Raw genomic sequence first — 13,799 nt, forward strand, 5'->3', positions numbered from 1 at the left:
GTCTTATACCGGTTTAGATATTAAGTGTAACTAAGCAGATCGTATATATTATACATTAATGTTATAATAACAACTTCAATAGAATAAATTTGGGTCCACTATAATGTTTTTTTTTCTTTTGTCTAATAACCTTTTATATGCTTTTTATGCTATATATATTTCCACTTTCATGTATCACTGTCTTCGTAATCTTATGTATCACTTTTGTAAATATCTTAACAGAACAAATAAATAGTAATGCAGGAATATGGCTGTAAAGTGGTTTACATTACTGATTGTATAATCAAGAATTAGATTCTATATTCTAACATCAAATATTCAAAAGTCACCAAAATTATGAATTGACTGTTTCTGTAGTGAAACTGGTTTTTGCTTTTGACTCAGATGGCAAGAACATTGTGTGTATAATTTTATTTGTGTTGTTGTGTAAATGTGTAGTTATTTTATAAATCCTCACATTTATGTGAAAAGCTGTGCTTACGTAAGGTGTATTGCGATTACCGGCCTGTTAACTGTACTCACTGTAAACCAAACATACAAAAGTTGAATAGGTACATATTTATCAGGATAGAAATAGCTGATAGTGCTGCTATTCTGTTTTACTGTTGAATATTTATTTATTATTACATTTTACAGAACGCTTATGTGAACATAAATCGGATCATGTCTGTGGCGTCACGATTGTCAGAGGCAGGTCACTATGCGTCACAGCAGATTAAACAGATCAGTGCTCAACTGGATCAGGAGTGGAAGAGTTTCGCTGCCGCTCTTGATGAACGCAGCACCATCCTCGCCATGTCTGCAGTCTTCCATCAGAAATCTGAGCAGGTAAATCTGCACAAATCTTTTTTCTGTTTTTAGACTGGATTATTATTTTTAAAACCTTAAAAGGAGTATGAAATTATGAAATTCTTGTTGGTTGCAGCAGAGCTTGTCAGTATGGGCAACAGTAGCTAATCAAAGCCAATTTTGTGTGTATATATATATCCAGTTCCTCTCAGGTGTGGAGGCCTGGTGTAAAGTGTGTAGTGAGGGAGGTCTTCCCACTGAGATGCAGGATTTGGAGCGAGCCATTCACCACCACCAGACACTGTATGAACAAGTCACACAGGCTTACACAGAGGTACGCAGCTGTCTTTACTATAGAAGTCTTCTTTACGTACAGTTAACAATTGTGAAAACTAAACATCTATATTTTTACACTCTCCATGTTGTATCTGGTAACGTTTATGTGTATGCCATCTGCATGATGCAACATTTAAAAGACATAATAAAAATGTACCAATAAGAGATACTATAGCTGTTGTGGATGTGTGTATCTTATATTGTGTAGTGTATGTATAGATGAAATGAAATGAAATGTGTTTCATCTAGGCTACAGGGGATGTGCTTTTTTAATGTTTAAACAGGTTAAAAGTGCTGTGTTATATTTTCTTGTGCAGATCTCAGTGTAACATGCAGCTCTTGGATGGAGTTGAACTTGGACAAACTGTAACAGTTGCATATCTGAGTTAAATATCCATGTTTTTCATTCACTGCAAAAACAGCGATTCTTTTTTTTCTAGTCGTACTGTTCCTAAATCATCTTCGGAGCTTAGGTGCTTTTTTCAAATAAGCATTTTTTCACCATGGGTAATAAAAGGTCAGCATTTGCAGTAAATGTGAAGTAAATTCTCACTCTCCAACAGATTATATAGAACAGTGTTTGACCTTAAGCGGCTGAAGATTTTTATTTTTTTTAAACAAAAGGGCATGAATGATGAATCATAGATACTTCTCATTTGATTCTCAGCTAATAATGATGTCCATTCCCAAGACTAATACAACCAGCTCAAAGAAGTGTGTACATAGGATATTTTTATCTGTAAACTTTTAGAAAATATTTACAAACTTAGGTTTTGAAAGCTCACTGTCTCAAATACAGGGTTATTTAAAAAGAATGAACCGATATCATGACGTATTGCTTCAGTTCTCAAGTATCGTCATAGAATGAGTCAGTTTATTTATAATCAGTCATTTATATAAAAGTTGATTGTTGAGTATAATATTGTCACTTGGCTGGAGTTCTGTTTTACTTTGCCTTGATAGAATATTGCGTAATGAAATCGGTTAATTCTCTTTTAATAACCCTGTGTATTGCATTTAAATTAAATGTGATTATTAAGGGAGGAAATTTGGGAAAATACTGTAAATGAAAAATAAAGCTATACTTGTGCTTCTTGAACTTTTGTCCCTCTTTGTGTATTCTTGTCTTTGTGGCAGAAAAAGTATTAGAATTACATTTCTCTCTGACTTTAACCTGCAAGGTAAAAATTTTGTGCAAAGTCATAACGAAATGATTTTGCTCCTATTTTATTGACTCTATTCATTTTTTATTCATTCCATCTCTCTTTGTAGGTAAGTCAGGATGGGAAGGCTTTGCTAGATGTACTGCAGAGGCCATTAAGTCCTGGGAACTCGGAGTCTCTGACTGCGACTGCGAACTACTCAAAAGCAGTGCACTGCATCCTGGATGTGGTTCACGAAGTCCTGCACCACCACCGACGCCTGGAAAGCATCTGGCAGCATCGAAAAGTGCGCCTTCACCAAAGACTGCAGCTTTGTGTGTTCCAACAGGATGTGCAGCAGGTAATGGAGAATGCAAAAACACTTATACCATCAGATTTGTAACAAATCATTTGAATCACTGAAACTTTGTGATATTTAGATAATGTTATAATGAAATTCATGCAACCTGTTTATTAGATCAGGATCAACACACACATTAATAGATTGAGCATTAGATATGTTGTGACAAGACTGGTTGTTTAGATAGATAAATATGTAGCTTTACAGGTTGTAATAATACAGTAGGCAGTGTATATTAACACATACTGACAAGTTGTAGGTTGGAATCAACTTTCATAGTCCAAAATAGCAAAGTTACTTGAATACACTGCAGTGAAAGACAGTAAAGAATCTTTTTTAGTAAAGAATAATTTTTACTTTATTACTGTATTTAAGAAAATTCCTCAACCATCTACTATATCAGACTATTTTCTTAACTACTCTCCATTTTAATGTATTTTATTTTAATTAACCACATTTCAGAATAAAACAAGTTTTTCCTCACTAGGTTGAAGTGCATACATGAATTGCTTTAAATGATAACACGCCAGGAGACCACAGGCGTAACCCCACGGTTCTCACAAGAGAACTTATACTTTTAGTCTTGTAAATGAATGATGTACTTTATCCACCAGTGATTTACAAAATCATTAATCTTTTATTAGATATACTTTCCTACAGATCCCTTTTTTGTGCATATAACTTTTCTAATGGAAATACTTTGATGAGTTTTTACCCACTGTGGTGATTATAATGTGTGAAGTTTTTCTGTCTGAATTATTGGATACAGCATACACCACCTGGCTTTACCTAATGTCAAAAGTATTTTTTCGCTTCTCTTTTGGTGCTTTAATAGGTCCTACCTTGGTGAGGACAAAATGTAATTAGAGCTTCTCTATAATAAGCGATTCATAATTATACAGTTGAAATATGCATTCTGTAGTTTTATATACTACTTTTTTTCCCCTTCAATAGTTTTAAGGCTGGATATCTGCCCAGAAGCCTAGTTAATATCCTTGTCTGTGCGTCAGCTGTGGCTGTGAGCTGGATTTCACCCGAAAGACATGCTGACTTTATCAGCAGCGAGAACTGCATTCACTCGGCTGCCAATGCATATCTAGTGAGGTCTACAGGCCAAATCAAGATTTGAACACAGGCCAATATGTCAAAGAGTCTAAACGCACAAGCCAAGCCAACCTGAGTGTAGCCCAGAGGGGAGACAAGCTGACACGAGTTTGGCTTTGTTAAAAGCCTAATCAGTAATTACTGTATTTTGTGCAATCTGTCTTATTATAGTCTTCCTATCTGTCCTTTACATAGCTCTTTAAAACAGTATAGCTGTTCAGGTCTTCCTCAATAAGACTATTAAAGCAGCATGGGATCTATTGAAGATTAACTGTGTGTACTGAGATGTCTTTCTCATACTTTATCACTCCTTTACACATCATAACACCAGGTAATGAAGCTCTCAGATACACTGGGAAATGTAGTGCAGGTTCCCACACATTAGCATCTGAGTATCTGAGTGTAAATTACCCGAATCTGTTATGATGATTAATTCCATATGGCGTTTAAATCAGGAATGCTTATATGTTCTGAAACATTAATCTCACCCAGCTCATCTTGTCTTTCATTCTTTCATGTAATTGCAGATCTCTATATATGTCTAAATGCGATAAATGTATATATATATATATATACACACACACACACACATACATACATACATACATACATACATACATACATACATACATACATACATACATACATACATACATACATACAATGTCTATGTCTAAAATGTTTGGTGGGAGAGATCAACATCTTAAATAGTTTTGTAAGTGTGTGCAGTTAAAGGTAAGTAAATAAACTATGCCAGGTATTCAGCCTGAGCAAACAGGACCTCCCAAGTTCAGGCTGCTGAGAAATGCTCAAATGAGTGGATTTATAAGCTAGTCACAAGAACAGATATAAACAAGTCCAAAAGAAGTCTCGAGATAGATATTATCTGTTTATGTTGGCTTTTAAGCTTCATCTGTCAAGAATAAATTCAAGAAAAATGTCAGGTAAATGATATAAGAAACACTTTTTTGTGTTTGCAGCTGTAAAGACTCTACAGAGCCTATAGAATGCAGGTTAATTATAAGTTGACTCCCATCTGTCATATATATATATATATATATATATATATATATATATATATATATATATATATATATATATATATATATATATATATATATATTTTTTTTTTTTTTTTTTTTTTTTTTTTTGGGGATCTTAAACACTTTCTCAAACTCATTGCATAGTAACTGCTTTATTCTGGTTAGGTTTGTTGGAGGAGCTTAGTGGTTAAGGCATTGGACTTCAGATCAAAAGGTAGGGAGTACAGATCCTAGCTGCCACTTCTAGGCCCTTGAGCAAAGCCCTTAACTCTTAATTGCTCAGGTGTATATCAGTAACTGGTAACTCAAAACCAAAAGTCGGTCTGGATAAAGGGTGTCTGCCAAATGCCATAAATGTAAATGTGTTGTGGGTTACTAAGCACAAGCGTGGAATACACCCTGGATGAGACACCAGTCTATCACAATGCAGAAAGTACACATATTCACATAATAATTCACATCTATTATTCAGTCTAGAGACACATGTCAGAGCCTTGCTACTCCACATACATGCATGTTTTAGAGAGGGAGAAGAAAACCAGGTAACTTCAAGGAACCACATTTCTTCTGTGTCCACAGGCACTCTAGCAGTTTATTCAGATATATAAAGCTTGAACCTGCTTTGTCCCTTTTCTGTTATCTGTGTGTTCATAACTGTCTAATGGTTATCAGTGGATAACACATGCCATGAACTATTCCTTTGTAATTGAGATAAATCAGGTCATGATTGTGTTAATTAAAGACAGGATGAGATGTGGGTGAGAAATTTAAATGGGGATGTATATATTCATGCTGTGTGTGTCCAGGAAAAATTAACAAAGCCTGGTCATATAAACCTTTCTATTATCTCATATACTTAGTGTTTGTAAATTCTAAATTATTTACATATGATGGCCATTTCACAGATAAAAGGAGAAACAAAAACAAAAGCATGACTGTACTGTATCTGTGTGATTAATTGCTGAAATAATAAATATTTAATATTTTGCTAATTTAACACTTAACTCTTCTTCACATATGTGACCTCTATCAGCATTTAAATTATACATGGATTAAGACACCCAGACATACCTTCCCTTATACAGGTCTGGTTACAAAAAGTCTGCTAGGTATTTAAATATTGTTTTAGATGGATGAGCAAAAATTCTCTTCTAGACTAGACATACATATACTGAATCATCCATTGAACATTTTTTACATTCATTTTTGAACACTACTGGATCCTGTTTGTATGCCAATCATTATTATTAGGTTTTCTGTTCTCACACTATAGTTCTAGTGTGTTGGCCACTTTTTATTCCAATACAGTAGGGTTGGTGGAGGGCATTTTAATGTTTTCATATTATTTCTGTATGTCACACAGGGACAAACAGTTTGTGTACATGACTGTGTTATTTAAATTTTTCTCTGAAAGCAGCACGAACAAAACCAACAACAGTGACAACTGTTCACATTTTCAGATCAAATAAATATAACAAAGGGTTTCTTAAGAAAAAAAAATGAGTAAGTAAGCTGTGCTTTTCTTTAGACAGCTCTTTCATTTAAATCAGACAGAACTTGCTGTTTTATCTTTTGTCTCTTCATATAATTTCTTTGATTATTCCAGTGTTTTTAAATATACAGTTTTTTCTTGAAATTTCACAATTTAAAAAGTTTGTTATTGAGAAAGCAGTTTAACTTGTTCAGTTATATTACAAACATTAGTGTGTATTATGTGCATCTTGTGGCTTATAATTTGTTATGCATTAACGGGTTTACAATCTATACAATCTATATACAATCTACTGTCTGGGCTCAAAAGAATTGAGCCTTACCCTTTACTTCATATCATTCTGTTTATTTATACTCACAACTGTTGTGTGTGCTAAACCTAACCCTATAAAATTCTATTTTACATCAATAGTGTTACAGAAAATAATGCTGAATTCCAAAACTGATCTTCGTTTTTTTATGATTTTTTTTTTTATTATTTTGAATAGGTTAGCAAAGAGGACTTATCCTTGCTAACCTATTTATACCAGCCTCTCCTGGCCAACTGCAATCAGTTCTATAATCAGGGTGTTTATACTCTTGAGTGATTCAAAGACTGAAGAATTTTGCATGCCACACCTCAGGGTTCAAACTAAAATACTGCTGAATCCAACTCAAACCTGATTTGAAAGAAATTCTGTGTTGTAGTAACAATCATCACAAAGTGTTTCACTTAAAAAACATTTAAATATTAGGTAGTACTATTTATTTTTGTCACTGATTGCATCAATCCTGAAAACAGTGTGGATGGCTGCAACAATAGTGAATGAAGCCATATCGTTAGACACGCCAGTTATATTTGGTGTTATTGTTATATTTCGTGCAAGTGTGTGACATGTTTTTAAAACACACTGCGGATGCTGTAATCAGCCATGCATAAACAGAAGGCCACCACACCTACTAGCATGGTTTATAAACTTGTGTCACTTGCACACACGTTTAGTGGATTCAGGAATCTACTTAACACTGAAATTCTGAATTTTCTGATGAATTCCTTACGTTAAGTTAAAATGAGTGAAATCAAACTACAAACTGCAGAGTTTGGACAAAGACTGTTTATCCTAAACTTATACACTCTGATGCGCATTCAGATGAACTCAACTTAGGGGCCTGTTTTGTGCTTACATTCCAGAAACATACAGTTATTCCCAGAGACAGTCTAACACTAGACTGGGTTAACCCTCAGTCTTTGACCTCCCCACACCCTTGCTTCTTCAGATATTTGTAAACACTGTTTCCCTGCAATGTTTTACTGTCTGAGAGTTGAGCGAAGGGGCATATTAATAAAGTTTCGTTTATGATTGTGCAGTCATGCTATGGTTTATGTTGGGCCAGATTGTGTATAGTACTAATGAAACCAAAGCATGCGTTTCTGTATTGCTGTCCACTTGTGTAACTGCTGATAAAGTCGTTTCGGCGTTTTGTTTGACACAAAGACAGACTTGACTGATTGTTCGCCATGTGGCAGAGTGAAGAGGCAATTACTGTCGTTGAGCTCTGTGTGTGTGAGTATGTCTTGGTGTGTGTGTGTGTGTGTGTGTGTGTGTGTGTGTTTAACTTATGCTATGTGTTCCTAGTCGTAACAATTCTATGTGTCTGGGAAAGTATATAAGTAGTCCACATCCATTTTATGACAAAGCTTTGATTACAGTGTTTCAGTAACTTAATAAATCATTTGAATGGAGTTTTTTTTTTGTTATTTACAAAGGTAATGGACTGGATAGAGAACCATGGTGAGGCTTTTCTGAGTAAACACATGGGAGTGGGCAAGTCTCTGCATAGAGCCAGGGCTCTACAGAAACGGCATGATGACTTTGAGGAGGTGGCACAGGTAAGAGCACAGAAAGCGTACCCACACACATGTAAAATTATATTTATATATATATATATATATATATATATATATATATATATATATATATATATATATATATATATATATATATATATATATATATATAGCTAGACAGAATAGTTCCAGGGTGACCAGGGTTTAAATTAGACTAATAACATGTTTGTATGTGATATTTGGACCACTGAGCAGATGCAGATAAAAAAATATTGTCAATGTGTTGCACCTCTACTTACAACATTATTCCTATGAATGCAAACAAATCCAATGTTCAAATAACAGTTCTCATAAGACCGAGTTGCACAGGATAACAGACTTCATTTTAATGCGTGCGTTTATTCAGCAGTAGGTCATATGTAAATAAACATTAGCAGTGTGATCATTACATTGTTTGAATCTGCATGCAGCTTTGACTACAAGAATTACAACCACTTAGTACTAACATCATCTTATACAGAGCAATCCATTTATCTACTCTGACCACTCTTGGTAATTATAGCCCTTCAAATTAGGTTTTGTAATACATAATACACTATAATAGCTGCATAATGGTGCATGGATCAATCCTATCTATGTGAATATCGATCAATAAGAGACTTGCACACTTTGCTTCTTAAACACAGTGTAGTCAAAGTCATTACACTTAATTATAAGTCTGAGTCTTCAGTCTAAAATGCGTATACAGTTTAATAAAGGCCAGTTACTACAGGATATAAGAAAACAGAAAAACTAAATAATAATAGTTCTGTTTATTATTGACAGACATCCTTAGGATTTAGGTTTGGCAGAATTGTTTTTCTGCTATAAAAAGTTTACGAGGTACAAACATTTTATGCATTACAATAGATAGTCTGCAGTGTCATTAGAGGAACACATTTTCTGTTGAATTGGTAAGGTCTGCCATTCATTTTGAAATTTGATTCGAGAGTATTAAACCAATTAGCAAAAGGTATTTCTCATGGATCTCATAAGTGTTTGTGTGCTTATCAAATGCATTGCACAGCTGTCTAGCTTCTTGCCATAGAACTATTTTCTCAGTTAATTAGTGCCATTATAAATGCAGCTCACAAAAAAAAAGTTTTATTAGCTGTAATAGGTTCTTACAAAAGGTTAACGTGTGTCAGCACTGAATAAAAGTGAAAAAGTGTTTCCTTACTTCCAACTCAAATGCTTCAGTGAATAAAAGCGCTTTATCTAAGATTTTATAGTTTTTGGAAAAAAGATATCAGACAGTAACCAAGAGGCCCGGAGTCCAAACATGTAAATGCAGCAGCTGAGACACTGTAAAAGATCTATATTTATATTTAAGATAAACTCTGTGTTCTACTACATCTTTTCTCAACATTAATGTAATAAAGGGGTCCTGACAGTTTATAGTAAAAGCTCTCCTGTTAATGTTCAAGAAGGCTGTTAAAGCATAATAAATGCATTTATTTGATTACTCATTCTATTACTGACCTTTCCATTTTATATGCATAGCCCATTTTATTGTATGCAGTAACACCCTTTTCTTTCTTAAATATTCTTAAAAAAAAAAAAAATACTGCTTCTACCGACTTTTCCCATCCTTTGCATGTTCACAAATGTGTGTTTATAACAGAATTCAGAGAAAGCTGTCATGCTCTTACACATATTCAAATAAGTTTACACCATTACTAAAGGGATTATATTAAAGGATTACTGTCTGTGATCCTAACATAATACTGTTGAATTATTTGCTGGGTTTAGGATTCCCAGGCAGACACAACTCTTTTTTTTAATGTTTGATCTGTAGTCAAAGCATTATTTCATTTTATTATTTCTAATTTAATCACTTTTTAATATACCTTAAGCTTTGTGTCATTTAAATCACCTGGCCCTCAATTTTATTTTTCCAAGATGTTTCTTATCTACACTTGTGTACTTTCAAAATGAAAAATGAGTGAACGTTATTTGCAGATAAGAAAAAAGACGTAGCTATATTATGTGTGTCCAATACATGAACATTGCCAGGGAATTCAATACTATGAATATAGAGCAATACATTACATTACCTCCTGCAAAGATCCTAGATAAAATTCAACCCAAAATGGACTCCATTTCTCTAACGAGCTTATCAAGGATGATAGTAATGAGCTAAAATATAAAGAGAAGCTAACAGTAATTCATCTTCTGCATGATACTGAATAGGGAGGGTATAATCAGAGATGAAGTTTACTAGAGTAGGATTTAACAGCGGAAATGGGATTGTGCAGAGGAAGAATCTATGACATCCAATGTTAAAAGTCTATTGATTGCATTAGTCATATAAGATTATGTAGAAGTTCACAGTAAGTACAAAGCACACCCAGAAGACTCCCTGCACTGGTGTGAAGATCACTGAACAGTCAACAGATGAGAATGAGTATCTTATAAAGGATGTGAGTGTTCTAGAGAGGTTAAAGGAGTTAGGGTACTATCAGATAAAACTGTGGTTATAGTGCATAGACTGATTCAGATCAGATTGAGATCAAATACAGCAGATATTCTTTATGCGTATAGATAATGCTTATGTAATTCTTGGGTTTTAAACATAGGGTGATCTATATAAATCAGTTATTATTTAATCAATTATCTTAAAGCAACATTTAAAGCAAGTACTTTACTACTCAGAAAATATAAAAGATATGTAGCTGTGAGAAAAAAATCTACTTGTAACCTCCCTGAGAAAGAATATGTGTGTAAAGGGTTACAATACCGATAATTACACTAAACAAAAAGAAAAATAAACCAAGCACAGACACAATATTATGGAGATCTTTTTTCAGAAGTCTGACAGCCTGTAGTTATTTAGATTAGCAGCATTCAAACTTTTATGGATAAGCCTGCCATCTGGTCGATTTGCATTCCACTCTGTCCTCCGAACAAATATTGAGCCTGTTCAACTTCTTTATTGACAAGAGTTGCTGTAAATCTATATTATAGTATGTAAGCACTGAGATTTTTAATTTCTAGATTTATAATTTTTTTTTTTTGCAACAGAATTTGCTACATGGTGAATAAAATATTTGCATGCATTCTGTGTATAGCCAAATAGCATATGGAAGTGGTCAAACAAATATTTTATTCAACAAGTAAAATGATAGCAATAAATACTGTATAAATGATTTCAAAACAACATTCTATTTATTATAATTTTTTTTTTCAATCTAGCAGGTGCCTAGAGCTTGATTACATTTAAATTGATTTGGCAGGTGGTTTGCCAAGATTGAGTTGCATTTGGGTTGAACATTTAAGGCTTAAAAATGAGTTGTTTTAGAGGCTAAGTACAGCTTGTTGCTGTTTGGATTTGCATTCTCAAAATGTTTGAAAATCCAGAACATTTTATTCTGTATCCATGAGAATACATTTAATTTGAATATTATAATAATCATCCAGTGCAGTAGGAACACTGGTACAACACGCTGATTATAAAATTAGTACATTAGTTAATCATGTGCAAGCACCATCTGGCTTTTTTCTAAATTCATCTGGCCAATGTCAGTGAACCTGTGTGATAGTGTGCTGCCACATTACATGGGACACTGTGCAAAATGTACAGCAGAACGTAGAAAACATCTCAATGTACTATTTTTAAGAAAAACAATAAGGTAATTTTGAATTTGATGGTTTTAAACATTTGGGACAGGGTCATGTTTACTATTGTGTGGCCCTGTTCATCTGAGCACAGTTCATATACCTCTGGGAACTGAGAAAAACATTTGCTGGAGTTTCTGTGACATTTTAAATTTCATGATGCACCAAATGTTTTCAATTGGTGTAACTTTTAGTAACTTTATTACTGTTCTTGTAATAGAACAGTTTTTCACTTTGCCTAAGTTTATTTTAAAACCTAATTTAATTATTTAAATTACTACATTTTTCTTTCAAATGTTGTATTTCCTCAGTTAAAACATTTGATGTATTCTGTGTCAGGTCAAGTCAAGTTTATTTCTATAGTGCTTTTCACAATGGACATTGTCTCAAAGCAGCTTTACAGAATGTAAGAATTAAGGTAAACGTTCCTGTAAAAGGTTTCTGATAAAGTAACCTGTAATTGTGCTTTGTAGCTAAACAAACCTTTTCAGTGCAGTCTTCTTTTACTGTCCTAGAAGACATAAATTATCTTGTGACCATTTTAGCACATTGTTTGCAGTCTAGGAGCTGAATATGGGTCAGTAGGGTGCTGCATTCATTCAGCACAAAGCCACAGGTGCACGAGAGCCAATGTAATAATCACTAATAAAATGGGTTTTTGTTTCACAGGTGGCTCTGATTATGTGTAAAAGAATAAGATGTGATCTTGTATTTTAGAGTGAGAAGTGAAGCAATATGGTTTAGAAAGATATATATATATTAGAATCTGTAGTAAGGTTTTTTTGGTTTCTGAGCAAAAGGGGTATTAATAATATATTAGTGTTTAAATGTAATGTATATGCTGATGGTTGTCTAACAAATATTTTTGTTCTGTTTTCTCATGGATCAGAACACCTACACCAATGCTGACAAGCTCCTCGAGGCAGCTGAGCAGCTGGCTCAGACGGGTGAGTGTGATCCGGAGGAAATCTACAAGGCGGCGCGGCACCTAGAGGTTAGAATCCAGGACTTTGTGAGAAGGGTTGAGCAGCGGAAACTACTTCTGGACATGTCCGTCTCTTTCCACACTCACACCAAAGAGGTAAACTTTCCTCTGGTCTTTGAGTTCTTATTAGGACCACTTTACAATTACTAAAAAATGTATATTGGCTAATTGCAGAAATTTCTTATTTCTCAGAAGCATAATGGAATAAGTAGGTATGCTGGGTAATGTAGTGTATAGATTTTGGGACGACTTTCTGGCAACATAGAGACAAGCATACCAATCATTCACAGGGGATAAGGTTAGATTACTGAAGATTGTACATACTCTTTCCTCTGTTTAACACTCTGTAATCAGAACCAGATGTGTAAATGTTTCATTGCAGAAAGTGTATGCATCTGCATGTTTGCGTCCGCATGTGTTTATGTGTGTGTTTATTGAAAAAAAAGTAACCCTGTCAGCACTGAGACACAACTAAACTTACTGCTACTGGAATCGAGTGACACATTTTGATCTTTCTGCTGTGCACACTGATTTCAGAGAATGCCATGCTATTACTCATGCAGCCACAGCAGAGTAAATATTTTATAAAACAGACTAGGCACCATCTGTCCTAGCTGAATGGGTACCATTCATCTCATGGAGTCCTTTTAAAGCATGTCCCCCTGTTTAACTGTCCCTCTGCTTAGCTTCCATAATGGAGATGCAATTTATTTTATAGTCCTGTTGATGGATGAGATTTTAGGCTGGACACTGTGAATGTGTTTTTTATAAAGACACTGCTCTATCAGGAACTTTAATAATGCTGGTTTGCTCTTGTTGGATATCTAAAGGGTATGCCATACTGAGGCTGGGATTATGTACAGGATAAACCACATCTCAGAGAATTCTCTTTAAATGATTCAGAAGATGGTGTTCCATCTTTCACTATTTATGGTTGTGTTGTATTTGAGGGTTTTACGTCACAAATAAACCATTGATTATAGTGTAACTTGAGTACACATACTAAAAGATGCATTGTGGTCAATAAAACAAAACGAAAACTTTTTTCTTAAATCGTTCTGAA

The 13,799-nt window shown here is 34.2% G+C and overlaps 1 protein-coding gene across 2 annotated transcripts in view; it reads left to right on the plus strand.

The window, feature by feature from the left end:
• Positions 1-13,799, plus strand: part of kalrna (kalirin RhoGEF kinase a) — a 151,560-nt gene that overhangs the window by 76,648 nt on the left and 61,113 nt on the right. For both annotated transcript variants that reach the window (XM_083536663.1, XM_083536664.1), the window contains exons 7-11: positions 637-828; positions 992-1,123; positions 2,398-2,628; positions 8,014-8,136; positions 12,641-12,832. In XM_083536663.1, coding sequence (XP_083392789.1) covers positions 637-828; positions 992-1,123; positions 2,398-2,628; positions 8,014-8,136; positions 12,641-12,832 — 870 coding nt within the window. The remainder of the gene's footprint in view (positions 1-636; positions 829-991; positions 1,124-2,397; positions 2,629-8,013; positions 8,137-12,640; positions 12,833-13,799) is intronic.

The sequence above is a fragment of the Silurus aristotelis genome (genome assembly GCF_946808225.1).
Source record: "Silurus aristotelis genome assembly, chromosome: 3".
Taxonomy (NCBI): domain Eukaryota; kingdom Metazoa; phylum Chordata; class Actinopteri; order Siluriformes; family Siluridae; genus Silurus; species Silurus aristotelis.